Source organism: Labrus mixtus, chromosome 18 (assembly GCF_963584025.1).
Source record: "Labrus mixtus chromosome 18, fLabMix1.1, whole genome shotgun sequence".
NCBI classification, from domain to species: Eukaryota; Metazoa; Chordata; class Actinopteri; order Labriformes; family Labridae; genus Labrus; species Labrus mixtus.
In genome coordinates, this window is record NC_083629.1 from 11302478 (window position 1) to 11318231 (window position 15754).

General features: G+C 42.6%; 1 protein-coding gene and 1 long non-coding RNA gene across 5 annotated transcripts in view; one reads left to right on the forward strand and one right to left on the reverse strand.

Moving 5' to 3' along the window:
- Positions 1-152: 152 nt before the first annotated feature.
- On the forward strand, positions 153-3041 carry LOC132992741 (uncharacterized). Its single transcript, XR_009676375.1, has 2 exons — positions 153-549; positions 1796-3041. It is a non-coding gene; the product is annotated as an uncharacterized LOC132992741 (long non-coding RNA).
- Positions 3042-4092: 1051 nt separating this feature from the next.
- akt1 (v-akt murine thymoma viral oncogene homolog 1) overlaps positions 4093-15754 on the reverse strand; it is a 31209-nt gene continuing 19547 nt past the window's right edge. For all 4 annotated transcript variants that reach the window (XM_061062212.1, XM_061062210.1, XM_061062215.1 and 1 more), the window contains exons 4-14: positions 14079-14190; positions 13618-13744; positions 12955-13086; positions 12752-12817; positions 12121-12189; positions 11848-11973; positions 9760-9888; positions 6773-6987; positions 6573-6660; positions 6224-6326; positions 4093-4761 (exon numbers count right to left, since the gene is read on the reverse strand). In XM_061062212.1, the coding sequence (XP_060918195.1) occupies positions 4682-4761; positions 6224-6326; positions 6573-6660; positions 6773-6987; positions 9760-9888; positions 11848-11973; positions 12121-12189; positions 12752-12817; positions 12955-13086; positions 13618-13744; positions 14079-14190 (1247 nt within the window). In that variant the 3' untranslated portion in view covers positions 4093-4681. The remainder of the gene's footprint in view (positions 4762-6223; positions 6327-6572; positions 6661-6772; positions 6988-9759; positions 9889-11847; positions 11974-12120; positions 12190-12751; positions 12818-12954; positions 13087-13617; positions 13745-14078; positions 14191-15754) is intronic.

Below are 15754 nucleotides of genomic sequence, written 5' to 3' on the forward strand. Positions count from 1 at the left end.
ATTACAAAAAGAGAGATTCTAACATAGGTTTGGAGTCATTTGATTATACATTTATGATAGTTTCTCCACCAATAAAATGTACAAGCTTGTTTTTTCAACTGGAAAATGCAAGACTCACATGGGTCTAGGTTGAAATTAAAAAGAAAAAGTATTAAGTATTTAAAAAAGAATAGTTTTTTTAGATACTGGAAGCCGCAATACAGTTATTTTGACTTCATATAGTTTAGAATATTTATATTATTTGAAAGAAATATTGGCTCTGCAAAGTAACGTTATTGCTAGGCTGAACAGCTATAGCAGGATGTTCACTTATAACAGGGTTGTTTGTTGTTTGCTCCACAGTTCCTTAATGTGGAAGTGTCCTTGAGCAGGCCAAAAGATGAGCGCATGCGTAGGGATTAGAGACCATTTTCGGAGTCCGGGCTAAAGTTCTGATGACTCATCACTTTTATAGGCGATCTTTGCCTATTCACGGTGCACAGGACTTTGTTTGTCCTATTTCAGGTTGGCACGGCCTGACAATAGGACGGATAATATGTCAGCTTAAAGGTAAAATAATGGCCGCTCTGCCACACCGAGCAAAAATGTTAGTTGAAACTGCTGCGAGGGAGAAGTCAAGATATTGTTAGGCTACTATTGACTTTTGTTGTTAAGAGTATTAAACATCGGTAGGCTACTTACAAAATATCACACCTCAAGCCCTTTTAAATTCAACTTGCTGCACGAAACCTGTCTAAACCATTGCTCTAAATTATAGTAAAATAAAACTGGTGTGTGACATGTGGATTATCAGTCCAGCAAATATATTTTTTTTACATTGTAATCTATTCAGCCGTAAAGCCGCTAGATGGCGCTCTAGTTTCAATTTACCGCATTTATCCCTAACTCTTCAAACTTTTTGTCACAAGATTTATTAGGGTGAAAAATGTAATAATGATTTGCTTCTGGCGTTTTGGAAGCAGGAAGTGTTGAAAATCTTTATACCTGTTACTGGTAAAGGTAGCAACAGTACAAATACTACAGTTAAAAGACAAAAATAGGCTTCATATCATGAAGTACAGACTAGTTTAGAGCATATACTGTAAATATTACATTGTTTAGAGTTACTATAGAACAGAAAGCACATGCACCCTAAATATGTGCTATAATACTTGAGTGAAAATCCCATTCAATGATAAGCAAATACGCTTGTAAAAATGATAAGCTAATATGAAATAATCGGTATTAAGTTTGGATCCAAAGGCCTCAACAGAGTGAGAGAGTATGATATCAGCAGGGAGTTTATTCCAGTGGAAGGAGCAGGAAAGAAAAAAGCTCCTGCTTCCTGCTTATTTCAAGGAAACTCTTCAAGGTTAAGGAGGTCAAATAAGCACACAGGCCCATTCAGATCCACCTTAAACTATGATGATGATTAAATATGGTCACATTTCTCAATTAAACTTGGGATTCTATTCGACCTTTTTACACAATTTGAAGATTTTTCTAGTTTACCCACCGCCCCTGCTCTCTGTTTTGTAGGGGTGCTTGAAGTAAACAGGTTGAACCTGTTTCTTCCAGCCCTGACCTCTGTCACACTCCCCACCCTCATACGAGACAAACGTGCTCTTTTACTCAATCATGGCAACACTTGCTTCTGAAAAGCCCCCAGAATATTCAAAAGAGTATTTTATTAAATGTTGCCATACATGACCCCTTATTCAGTGACTTGAACCAGGTAATGGTTCATGTTTTGTCTTGTTTTCTCTTTTGGTTTGTGGTGCGTCAATCTTTACGTTTCTTATGCTCTTTCTTGCAGCTGCAGCAGGAAGGTTGTTCAGCCTGTAAGGAGAATGCAAGCTGCAGAGTCTATGCACAAGACACTTAGCAAGCTGCAGGCCTGACTGCAGCTGATTTTGCACTCCTGCTTCTGAGACTTTCAGGGACAAAGCCAAACAGTGAAGTATCTCCTACTGAGGCATTTATCAAGTAGAAATTGATCCAAAATGTTTAATGCCTTTATCTGTATTCATTAGACAACTGTCCTCTTAATCTAGTAACACGACACAATATTTCAAACATTCAGGGAATATTAATGCAAGCTATCACTGAGTCAACCTTTCTGTCTTTATTTCAAACAGAACAGGCCCTGTTGAACAAGGAAGAGGTGGGACCCTGCATGATTTCCTTGGCCTGCACGCTCTGTGAGTGACACGCTCCTCACACACCCAAACACTACATCACCCAGGGGAGCCCGATGGCAGAGCTACAACCTCAGGCGATGGCGTTCTGTTTCAGGCCATGCAACTGGAGTCAGGTTAGAGAGGGATGGTTGTCAGGTGAGCGCCACACTGGGCCAAGCCTCGCTCTCGCAGTGTGCTACTGTGTGCTGCAGCTGGCCAACAAAAAAAAAAAAAAAGAGACAGACTGTGAGCCCTGGCTGTCAACATCTGCTCCAGAGACTGAACCATCTGCCCAGGGGCCCCGGGGGGGAGCGCCTCTCCTGTCTCAGACCAGCTGCAGAGCCCCAGACGTGGATCTGAACAGTCCTGCAGAGGCGGAGAACGCGGCCAAACCACAGTCAGAGCCGCGGAGCACTGGGACATTTGTCTCATACACTTAGACGAGTTTAATCTGCAGGGTGCGATCACAGTAAGATTTGGATAAACAAATTTCCTGGAATGCCATATCAAATCCAAATTTCTTTGACAAAACTGAAGTCACCTTGTTGGAAAAAAAAAAATCTCAATCTGGTAAATTATGAGCTGAAATCCACACAGTGATCTATATTTCACGGTACAGTTTATTCAGCTCAATAACGAGGATAATTATTTATTGAATTTGAAGATTTGAAAATAAATAAAAGATGAGTCTGGGGGCTTTTTGTTAAGACCTTTTATTTCATCGATTTGAGAGAAACAAGTAAAAACAGTGTACAAAGTTTATATTATTTGTTTACTAAAGCTGGTGTCCTCAGTCTCGGGAATATGGAAGGGCAGGTACAAAAAAAGGTGAAAAGAAAAATAAAAAGTATAAAATGAATTTCCCTATTTTTTTTTTTTTTTTAGAAGATGACAGCAAAGGGGTGAGCGTGCATAGGAAATAAGTAACAATCAGATTCAGAATCTGAACAAAACAAAAAAAAGCTTGCAAACAATTGAAGTGAAAACAATATCATAAAAACCTTTACATTCAATAACGTATGATGCACTTTTGACAAATGTTTAACTGTCATCTTAAAAAATGTTGAAAGCGCTCCTGGAAACTTCTCGGTATGTTTTGAAACAAGAGCTTCAGTCCCCAAGCGCCTCAGCTGTCTGTAAAAAGGGGAGTTATCATTCAAACAAGCAATTCTGGTTTGTTTCCTTTTTTTTTACATTATAAAAATATGCTAATTTAGTCTTTACCAACCATAAAGCACAAATAAGAGTCCAAATACAATCTTTTTGGGGGCAGCAAAGTGCATATCATTGGCACAGTAAAACTCATTTTAGTCAATGCTGGTCTCATAAATAACTCAAAAGGTTGGAAAAAAAAGGGACACACATCCCCTGATGTAACAAAGATGACTCCCCCCCCCCCCCCCCCCCCCCCTTGAAGCACCATTTGTTTGCAAAGTATTCCTAAAGAAGTGAATCATGTTAAAGTGACCTCATTGAGGCTGCAGTGAATGCACTGGGTGGAAAAAAAACACCCAATACTGAACTGTACATGGAGGAAAAAACCTGAAAGAACAGAAGAGAGAAACCAGGAGGAGTCTGCAGCACAGCATCCAGAGAGGAAGGCATCAGCAGCTAGAAGCACTTACTTCAGGGGGATGTGAGAGGAGCTTTTTTTTTATGATCCTGAACAGAACACTCTGGTGTGCAAACAGTTAAGAGGAAATCCAAAAGCAGGAGAGTCTTTCCTTTAATGATTAATCACTCTGCATTCTTTCCCCTACCTCACGCTGTATTGCACAATTGATTAATCAGACTCATCAAGGTGAAAGATGAAAATACAACAGACCGATTGGTGTCAGTTTTGCATCAGGGAAGTAGAAAAAAAGTGATTAAAAAAAAAAAAAAAATCCTCTCCAGAAGATTTCAGTCTTGAGGAGAATCAGCCACATGCATATGCAGAAAGATCAACTTTATTTGATACGGTACATTCACTTTGAGCCCAAAAAATGTGTCGACGTCTGGTTTTTGAATTGTTCAGGAGTCTTAGAGAGGAAAACATGGATTCATTACCCACTCAACAAACAACACACTCACTGCTCAGATGATGCTTTTGGTCCACAGTCTGCCTGTTTCTGTTTGAAATGATTGATATTCAGTTGTATAATTTTAATACAAAAAAATGGCCCTTTTCAAAATTCACATCAGTGGCCTAATTTGTTCATAACAAAACTACATTTCCCTGTTCATTATGGTGTATGGATGCCTGCTCAGTATACAACATAACAACCAGGAAATGAAGAGTAGTGTTAACTCAGTGTGGTCAGTCTTCAAAGGCCTCAGAACCACCGCAGTTATCTTTGTTTCATCTTGGATTTCCTCCTTCCTGGAAAACACACATTTTGCAGACTGTAAATGTAACATCCACCGACAGCATCCGCGGACAATGCAGGGAGGACGGGGCTGCGGTCCCCCGGTCTTTTTGAGAGTGCAGTCGGATGGGGTGAGGGGGAGATGTCAGGACCAGAGGAATGTATTTGAGTTGTTTAGGCCGTCCCGCTGGCAGAGTAGGAAAACTGGGGGAAGTGTGGTCTCCGCTCACTGTCGAAGGACTCCATACTGTCATCTGAGGAGGGAGGGAAAGGACTGCTTACATTTTGTACATCAAAGCTGCAGCCAACATTTTATTTTATTTCTCAATGGAAATATTTCTGCTCATTAACGCTCAATTCTAAAAATATCATGACGCACACTATATATATACTTCTCTTGAGTTTGCCATACAAATGTTACCTCAGTCTCTAACTCTTCAGTGTCTCCCTATTTTAGACCAGTGTGAGTAATGTAATCAATAAGCAAGATGATTCCATGGCAACAACTTGATTTGTCTTTGATTCACAGTATAGAGGCGGGGCTTCTGACTTCTTCTTTTAACAGGAAATTCACAATATCCCAGAATATACTGATAGAGACTGAAATAGTAGAAAAAACAACTAAACAGTAGTGTGCAGGAGATTTTAACTATCATTACCTACAAGTTAAAGTTGATATGAATCTCATTAGTTTGGAGATACAGTGTTGCATTGTGACTATTTTGTTATTAGGGGTTCCAAAAGGAACACATCAGCTTGTCTCCACACCGGTTCAAAGAGTGTTTCTGTGTTTTCGTTTGGGATTTATTGTTTCATGTTGATCCAGTGGTTTATATATACGCAGCCAAATGAAGCCTCAGTCAGAAATAGAGTAAGTATGAATTTAGGTGGACGGGAACAGAGAGCTGTTTCTGCAACGTGCCTCTCAGCGTGTTGTAGGAGAAGAAGCATTTAGAGTTTATGTGATGTTTTTATTATAATGTTTAGTGCAATGTGAATTTAACTATTCTTAAAGGGAACATTACACTCATATTGTGTCCTTCACAACTTTCTAGACTTTACGATCGCTGCAGCACTAAAGTAAATCTGCTCCTGCTTCTCCATCACATCTACATATTCTGTGTCCTCACATATTCATACATTTTATTATTTGATTTATTTGTTGTAATATTCTATTATCTTTAGACTTTATCTCTAGACACACTAGCTGTTGTCTATATTCATGGGATGACTGTGTTTTAATGACAGTGTCTGTCCAGGAGAGGGGTGACTCCTCTCAGCAGAGCTTTGAATGCCTCCAGGGTGAAGTTTACTCACACTTAACCACAAAATAGATTTGAGTCCAACACCAGGATGATGGCAAAATCAACCTTTCTGAAAAAACGAGTTCCGTTACAAAGTTTCTCTTGTGAACATGACAGCTTACCTTTTCAATTAATAACACAAAGTTAAAGGTCAGATGTAATTTGAGGCCTTCCACATGATTTGTTCTAATCAAGGTATAAGTCTGTTTCCATCACAATGAATTGAATTGTTGTTTTTTGTCTTTAACAGTGAGGTTATAATTGATCTTTTCTCTCACAGTCAGCGTCTATAATCAGTCTGAGGGTCAAATTAAAAGCTCCAGAATAAAGAACAGCACCAATGAGCTCAAGTTGTGAAACACCACAAACATTGTGTTACATGTTCTGCTTGTATTGTTTTGTTTGGTGCTACCTTGTCCGGGTGGCGTAATGGTGATGGTCTGTGCCGTGAACTCCTCGTCGAAATATCGTGTGTCCGTCTCTGAGGTAACTTGGGGCTTGAACGGTGGGACCAGCTGTTGGAGAGGAGAAGAGACACAAACATATCAGCACATTGGCCGCTGTCAATCAGTTTAAAACAGTTGTCCTCCTGATGACAAGCCACGTGGTTTGTTGATGGTAGCGCTCGAAATGACATCACTTTTATTGCTCCCAGGAAAGTTATGCTAACCTGAGCTTGGAGACATTTCAGTGACGACAATTGCACAAAAACAACAGGAGGACGAAACGAAGTAACATGAACATTTAAAAAAAAAACATACCTTCTTCTCGTAGACATCCTGCCATTCAATTCCTGCAAAGAACTTGTGCTGCATGATTTCCTTAGCATCATCAGGCCCTCCACCTAACCTAGAAGACAAAACAAACGAGTCAGTAGGTGCTACAGAAAACTACAGCTAACCCAAGAACTGCTAATCATCAACACATTTGAGATAATAAGGTAATCAAAGAGGATGCCTACCTCTGCATTGGGTCTTTCTTGAGCAGGCCGGAGAGCAGTGAGCGTGCCTCGGGGCCGAGCGTGCGAGGAAAGCGAATGTCCTCCATGAGGATGAGCTCGAACAGCTTCTCGTGGTCCTGGTTGTAGAAAGGCAGCCTGCCGCACATCATCTCGTACATCACCACCCCGAGACCCCACCAGTCCACAGCACGGCCGTAGTCGTTGTCTTCTAGCACCTTTGGGATGACATCGGGGTGAAAGTTGAGTTAATGCAGCTGTCTGGATGCTCATAGGCTATTTCAGGAAGTTAGTTTTCATAGGCAGACACAACATGATGTAGTAAAAATACATTTTACTTGCTTTTTTTGGTAGAAATTTGCAAACATAATGTTAGCTACTATGGCTTTTTGTTTACATTTTTGGAGGTCAGAAGGTGATGACATCAGCTCTTATGGCTCCTCATCACCCGACCCCCCTAAACAAAAATCACCTGCTCCCCCCCCCCACCAGTCCGGGCCTTCTGAGGCCACCCCAGCCAACACTGACTCACATCTCACATTAGGAGTGAGGATAGAGTTTCCCCTGGAGCCCTGCATATTTAATCAGCACAGTGCCTTCCACACATACACAAACACACGTCCAGATCAACAAGCAGCAGAGGTGTGGGTCAAATAAATAAGCTAATGTGTGGCCACAAACATGGACCAGACTCACAAACAAACCTCTTAATGGACACAATTTGAGTCTCTACCAGTTAAATATTAAGCCGTTTTACTTCCATAGGATGTATTTTCTCCCCAGCTCTTAATGAGAATAACTCCTCTTGTGTTGTGCTTACTGAACAACCGACCTGTTGCATGACTAATGTGCTGCTGAGCAGAGTTGTTTCAAGGTCTCCTGGGACATGTACTGGATTCTACCTCACCAGGCGGATGTTGAAGGTGAAATCAAGACAATGAGAACAGTCTGTTCTCTTAAACCTCAAGCAGCGAGATGCTCAGAAATTCAGACCTAAGAATAGAACCTGAGGTAGAAAGACGTGGGCAGATTAATAGAATTAGATACGGACACAACAGCGCAAAAGAGGAGAGAGAGGGTCCTGGAAAACAGATGGAAGGATGTGTCCGTAAAAGGAACAAAACTACTGTGTGTGTGTGCACGCACACGCAGTAGAGCATGTGTCTGTGGGCATTCGCCCTGGCGCTGCGGTGAGCGGTGAGCATCGAGGAGAAGGATTGGGAGGGCAGGAGGGAGTAACGTGAAGCCGGCGTGGGGCTAGGATTACTGGGCCGTCTCTATTTCCAGCGCTGCTGTCGTGTGATTCACACCGTGCGACAGCTGGGCCCGCAGCTGCCCCATATATGTAGAAGAGCACCACAGCTGTGAAGCTGCCAGGAGCGCAGGAGCCAAGCTCATCCCTCATATACGTAACCAGGACTTGCTTGGGCCCCAGCCCCAAAACTAATACTGTAACACTGCCCCAAAGGAGCAGAGGCAGGGGGAGGAGAGAGCAGATAAAAGCACAAACACTTGCTGCTGCTCTGGAACTCTAAAACTATTCTGCACTTCTTTGCTCATAAAGTTGAGCACTGACAAAGATTAATCTTCCAAGCTTATGAATCGAGATCGAGTCTCACTCCTCATTTTCTTTGTAGTCTTTTCCTTTAAAGCTAATTCCCCTCAGCATTTATGTTTTTCTTCTTGTAACAACTAAATAAAAGGGACAAAGTGAATTAGTCTGAATCCTTCCTCCAGAGACAAACTCTGGTCAGGTTATTGTGGATTGACTCTCTCTCTCTCGCTCTCTCCTGCTCTGGGTGGAATATTCCCAGACGTTACAGCATTCCTGTGCAGCACACACAACAAGGTCATTGTTTACTGCAGAACAACCTGTAACACTGCCTGGCCCGCACTCCATAGAGACGCTCGCCAGCAACCCTGTCGCCATGGCAACGCCCCCTGATGTCTCCCTGCTCTCCGCTGCCGGAGCTGGAGCTGTCGTGTGGACTGTGCTGCACAGTCGAAGAGTGAAGTGGGACAGACAGAGTTTAGGATGGACAGGTGGGGAAGTCTGAGGAATGTTAAAAAAAAAACAACAAAATATTTGTCATGTGGGTCCAGATGTGAGCGAGTAAAAATTCACAAGCTAGCCAGTTTGAGGCTAGTGTAAAAAAAAAAAAAAACAGGCACACTTTGAGACTCTGCTGGGAAGCGTGCTCACGACAACTCTGCCCAGGTCTTCTGGGGGATCTACATCAGTACTGGTGGCTATGGCTCCCCTTTGGCCTCACAGCAGTTGCAGCCAACGTGTGTTTTTTTTTTTTTTAACCGAAGGTGGAAGCTCACGTTTCCTGAAGCACAGCCAGCCAATCATCTCCTCCTCCTCCTCCTCCTCCTCCTCCTCCTCCTCATCCCTAAACCAGAACATTACAAATAGAGGCTAGAAACATCAATACGGCAACTGTGTCAACATGGACACCCCCTCTCCCGGAAGACATTTTTACGGCAACAGGCGTGAGCCGATCATAACCCCTCATGTACTTACTCGCATACACAGTGCCTACACTCACAAAGCAATATCGGGTTACACAGCCCACTCAGACACTTGTCATACCTGCACGCAATAGGGAGTAGCCACACCTCTCCACATACAGCAAACATGGGAGCAGGCTGCCCTGCCCTGGGCACACGGCACACTCATTAACTCTCAGACTTCAGCTGGAGATTAGAAAGGCATCCAGGACAGCTGCCCTTTTTCTACATGCTTCTCACCCACTGATGTCCGACAACACACACTGCAGTTTCCTTCAAATCTGCTCATGTCATGCATGACAGGACTCACATTCATTTTGGGCTCCACTTATGGTTCTTTTTCATACCACTATATCCCAAGTGGTCCCTATTAGGTGTTATTTCTGAAGTAACAGACTGCGGTAATCTGTGTGTCTTCTTAGAATTGACATTGTTACAAGACAGTGTGAACTCTATATTTCAGGTAGAGTTAGTACCTCTGGTGCTAGGTATTCTGGTGTCCCGCAGAAAGTCTTCATCGTGGCGCCATCTTTGATCCCCTCTTTACACAAGCCGAAGTCTGTGATCTTTATGTGTCCGTCTTTGTCGAGCATGAGGTTTTCCAGCTGAGGAGGACACAAGACAGGTGAAGGATGTAAACACTGTAATAAAATGACTCACTCTTAAGGGGATTTAGTTAACAAAGAAAAACTGATTGTGATGAAAACATTCATTTGAAGAAAAAGAAAAAAAAACTGTTGTATGGTAGCTGTTTTAACACATGTAGTCCTGATAATGTTTTCCCTGTTGGACGGGGACCTAGGAGCCATAGAAGGCAGATCTTGACATAAAAAGGATGCACCAAGTGACGGACAGGCGCAGAGTTTGACACTTTGGTGACAGTTTCGGTCTTTATATCAATGCTGTGTTATTGGCTGTATTAACACACAGAAGAACACAGAAGAACATACTGGCAGAAATCAAAATAACATAGTTTTACGGCTTGCAGGAGATCTCAAGAGTTTTGAATAGGTGGCAGGATATAAACTTTATCAGCTCCTCCCACTCATGGTGAATTGTCTTGAATATTACTTGCTGCATTGCTCACCTGCATCACCTCACCCAGAATTCTTGCATATATTTTACTAGGTGCCAGGGTGAAAATGTGTTTGTTTTATACTTTTGTAAGAAAAAAAGTGCTTATCAGAGTTGTATTTCCAGCACAATATTGTTCAATTATCAAAAGATGTCTATACAAATTCAGGAGGATGTGAAAAATGATACAGTCAATTTAGCATAAGTAACTTTGATGACATTTCATTGCTGCTAAGCTCTCAAGGTTTGATTTGTATTTTCTAAATGAATTGATCCATGTGTACACTGTGGTGTTTTATCTTCTGCTATTGTGACCTCAATCTGGAATTATGATAAAACAATTTTGTAGTAACCCTCTTCACCTCAGTTTATTCTTTTTATGGGGGCTCTTTAGAGGATAGGAGACATGCAACTATTAAAACAAGCAGTTCATGTCTTTTTCTGGAAGAGGATAATTTGATAACAGTTCTATTTGAAAAGTCTGTCTCTAGCAGCATTTGTTGCACCTTTTGTTTTTTACATGCATATTTTCACTGCAGCCGAGTTTAAAAAATACTCAAGTTGGATATTGACAAATGTCCTTGAAACTCGGGCAGATGGAAATGAACTTTGTGATTAAACAAAAAGGTACATTTACCTAAAAGTCTTAAGGATGTGCATCATGCAGTGTCATGACTTGAGGTTGCACAGCCTTTTAATATCAGCATGTCCTCCCTCCTTCTCTGTGTCTCACCCTCAGTTAAAGTCACCTGGCAGCTGTAGCTCACACGTGGCCAGCAGCAACTGCCAAGAGTCAGCACATCCTCCAATCCTGCTACCCTGGCATTTTCAGGAGAACCCTAGCAGGCTGGGAGGCTGCCTCATAAACCCAAGGGAGAGAGGGTGGGAAGAAGGGAGGGAGGGAGGGAGAGAGTGCAGTGCTGACCTGACTTCTTTTTTCAGCTGGAAGTCGTAGGACTACAGATGCCCACTCCAACACTGATAACCCCCCACAGCCCTCCTAAAGCTCAAAAATGTCCTATCAGTCTGCAGCATCCGTCCCTGATGCTATCTTTAGAGTGTAAGAGTTCTGCTTAGATTCTTCAAAAAGGAGAAGCAGAAACCTTGCAGCTTCTTTGATTGAGGATGAAGATAAAGATTTTCTCTTTTAACTAAAAGTGCTATACAAGCAGCATTTAAATTAAGTCAATCACACAGAACATGTGCTATAACAGGAGACGCTGGCGATCTGTTCAAAGAGCACTGGTGGTTATTTCTGTCTAGCTGCAGTAAGCAAATGGGCCAAGCCTCCTTCCCTCCAGCTGCAGCGAGGTCTGGAGTCTGATCTCGGGGAGGCAGATCAATAAGACCTGGCCACTGCCACTGCTCTGGATGGAGGCAAGCCCTATTTATATCCTGCCAGTAGAGAAATGAAGGGAAGAGGGGGGGGAAAGGAGAAAGACAGAAGAAAGAGGCTGACTGGTAGGATAAGCGAAAGCGAGGATGTTTACCTTTAGATCTCTATAGACCACATTTCTTTCAGCATGCAGGTAGTCCAGCGCTGACACAATCTCTGCACCATAGAACCGAGCCCTCTCCTCTGAGAACACACGGTCCCTTGATAGATGGAAGAAAAGCTGTGAGGAGAACAGGAGAGATGGACATTGAGAAGAGGATGGATGAAGGGAGAGTTGATTAATCAAGGGAAGAGAGTTAAACTATTTGATTTGAAAGGTATTTTGATTCACTAAAGATGCAGATTTAGTGATGTTTAAATGAATTACCTCGCCCCCATTGGCATACTCCATTACAAAGCACAGACGGTCATGTGTCTGAAAGGAGTATTTCAGGCCCTGCAGACAAAGAACGAGAATGCTCAAAGCAGAACTTGGTGGTGTTTCAGACAAATTTCAAGAGGAAGCTGACATTTAAATCAACAGATTGTAACATAAAATACCACAATGCACTTTGCATATTTGACACTTTAATGACATTTTGTTAAAACGACTGCCTAGTCAAAACAATTAAAACACTACTGAAATGTTCCTCCAGTCTCTTAAGGCTTTTTGAAAACTGTGGCTAAAATTCCCATTCATTACTTGAAGCACATTACATTATGTGTTGCCCCCACCCACCACTTGGACCTAACATTGTGGAGGAGCTTTTCACAACAATCCACCACAGGCTTACAGAGAAAGGGTTAACACATCAAAAAAATAAGTCCAGTGTTGCAATGAAAGGCCCAGCTCGACTGCAGCATTTGTAAGAAAAGCTCTTCAAAACATTCCTGCTAAAACTGTCCTTTTTTTCTGAATGGATGCTGCAGGGTCGGACTGAAGGGGCTCCAAAGGATCTGTGTGAGTTAAAATAAGGTTTGGTTTAGGTATATGGGGAAGGGGGGGGGGGGCTCCTTACTGTCAAGAACGGATGCTTTGAATTCTGGAGGACTCTGTTCTCTGTGAGTGTGTGTGCCACTTCATCCTGGAAAAAAAGAAACCATAAAAAGAGTGTTTGTGCAACGCTCACAATGGCTAACCATTTAGGTATGAGTCATTACTCCACTGCCCTCCCCCCTGAGTTTTTCCTCCCCTTTTACTAGCTTATTGGCATCCACTCACTTTCGCTACGATCACCTCCTTCTTAAGGATCTTCATGGCGTAGTAGCGTCCTGTGGCCTTCTCCTTTACCAGGATGACTTTTCCAAAAGTGCCTTTTCCCAGGAGTTTGAGGTATTCAAAGTCGTGCATAGTCTGGAGAGCCAGAGAGAAAGTGGCGTCTGGTTACAAACAGAGGCATTAACAAACTCATGCTCTAACTAGGCAGGACACACAACCCCACTGACAACAACACAAGTATTTAAGGCACTATTTCACCCACCATGCAATTTCCACTCCTCTAATGCTTTGGCCTATATGTGGTTGTGTCTCAGTTAGCCTTTGACCCCAGAACTAAAGAGAATGTTGAAAATGGTTGTGTGAGGGACATCCAATCCAGTGGCCTTGGACCTTTATGTCATGACAAATGTGGGGGTTGTGAAACCTGGTGGACACGCTATCTGGTGCTAAGCCACGCACGGCTGATGTTAAGAAAGTAGAGAGCAGCTGGGGTGAGGTGGAGGAAAGGTGACAGGGTGGAGGAAATAGTAATGGTCAACTCGAAAGACCAGGATATGGTCAGTGTGTGGTGGGGGGAATAAAGCTGAATGAGTAAGAGGTTTATGTGTATCATTGTGAGAACAGCAGGAAAACAGAGACACACTGCAGAGTGTAATCTGTCCATACCACTTTGTGTCTGATTTTGGTCAGGTAGACCTCCATGTCCATGGGGTCTGGAGAGGAGTCCATCATCTCCTCCTCCTGTTTCTGCAGGCCTTCAGCCACTGTCTGGATGGCTTTAGTCCATTCTTCCCTGAGGGAGGCACAGGCAACGGAGAGATTACATCAGCCCATTCACAATCATGCAAGCCCAGCAGCCCAATCATGTAATTGTCTTCTTATCAACAGGAAGCCAATTTCAAGTGTGAGTTCTGCCAATAGCCACTGGACCTTGTGCGAGTGCATAATAAAGATTAAATGTGTGTGCTTCTACATGTTGCAAAAGCAGACCTCTTAAACTGTTAAAAGTTTGTCATGCAACAGGGCCGGATCATGTGCACGTAAATGATTTGTGTTTTACTGCTCTGTGAGCTGAGAGATGTGTGTGTGTGTGTGTGTGTGTGTGTGTGTGTGTGCTGCTAGCTTGCCTCTCCTCGGGGGTCTCCACGTGGAAGGTGCGCTCGATGACAGTGGTCCACTGCAGGCAGCGGATGATAAATGTGTTGGGCTTGGGCCGTTCCGTCTTCATCAGCTGGCACTCTGACCACAGCCAGGGAAGGGAGGGAGGCGGTGAGCAGAGCCGATGTGTTGGGGAGCAGAGGGGAGAGAAAGACCCACAGTTATAGCCATTTATCTTTATCGCCAACCTAACAGACACTGTCGTCCAATTTGGAAAAGAACAGGTGCAGTTTGGTGGAAGTAAAAAAACCCAGATCCTTAACTTGTCATAGCTTCTAAAGACAAACACTGGTTAATAAAAGTGTCGATAGTGTTATGGAAACTGTGGGGAGTATTAAAAAAATGGAGCATATAGGGAAAAATAGATTAGCACAATACATATAAAGTCTGTGATTCTGCAATATACTTATTTTTTAATGGCAGAGCTATAGCTAATTTTTTATGAAACTATTTTAGTCAATTGATTGATTATGAGTTTTGCATTTAAAATGTCAAAAGCAGTGAAAAAAGGCTTTAAAGAGCTTAAAGAGACATCTGTCTAAGTCAAAAACCAGAGGCACTAAATGTAAGAGATTCTCAAATGATTGTATATGATGTTGCCATGACAAGTTAAACTTTTTCTCATTAAGGATACATTTAATAGCAAATAGTCACTTCCCTTTCCTTAATTTCCCCCAATTCTCGCACTTTCCAGTGAAATAATTGTCTTGTAAGCAGTTTGCAAAACAATTACTCAAGACAGTCTAATAACTGAATCTAGATTTCCATCTGCACCTCCTTCACATTAACATCTGTTCCCCAATGAAACATGTCAGCAGATATGTCACGACGTGACACAAAATAGCCTCTTTCTGATGGATGGAGGACAGGGGATCGGACCACCACTGAGATCCAACATGGCTCTATCAGAATGAATGTGTAATCCAGCTGCAGCAGCCCCGTCAGCAGCCACGCACCATGTGTCCTCTGCGGTGGGGTCGCAGTGGTGACAAAAAGCGAAGCCTCCGCTGATGGAGACGGAGCCTCAGAGCTGAGCCCAGATAAATACTTGAAATCAGGCGGCTAATAGCCACGATAACTCAAGAGTGTCGGAGAGGAAACATTTTGTTAAACAAACAGTATGCCGTCTAATTGCTGTGTTCAGTCATCTGCACAGCTTATCCCAGCAACTTTCTCTGATGTGAAGATGGAGTGGGCTGGGCTGCTCTGGGCACTTTTTTTCGTTTTGTTGTTACTATTCTTATTATCAGTCACTGTATAAAATCATGAGAGTTTGGGGGAAGTCTCAAACAGAGAAGAGGAATGACAGCCGATGTATTCATGTCTGGAGCCAGACATCTTGCGCACACATTCTGTGGCAGAGCTTGTTTTGCCTCAGAGCTCCACCCCCATTCAAAGAAACTTGCAGCGATGCTATAGAGATGACACCACAGCCAATTTCCTAATGGTTCTATTCATTATCATTTAAAGTGACACAACGATGAATGGATCCTTGGCCAAATGATTGGAGACAACATTTTCACTTTCATACTTTTTACCTCGTTGTTTTTAAACTGTTTTTAGGCAGATAGAGACATGCAAAACTGAAAGAGTGAAACAAATATGTAAACTCTGTAACAAGAACACTAGTTCAAAGAATGCAGCA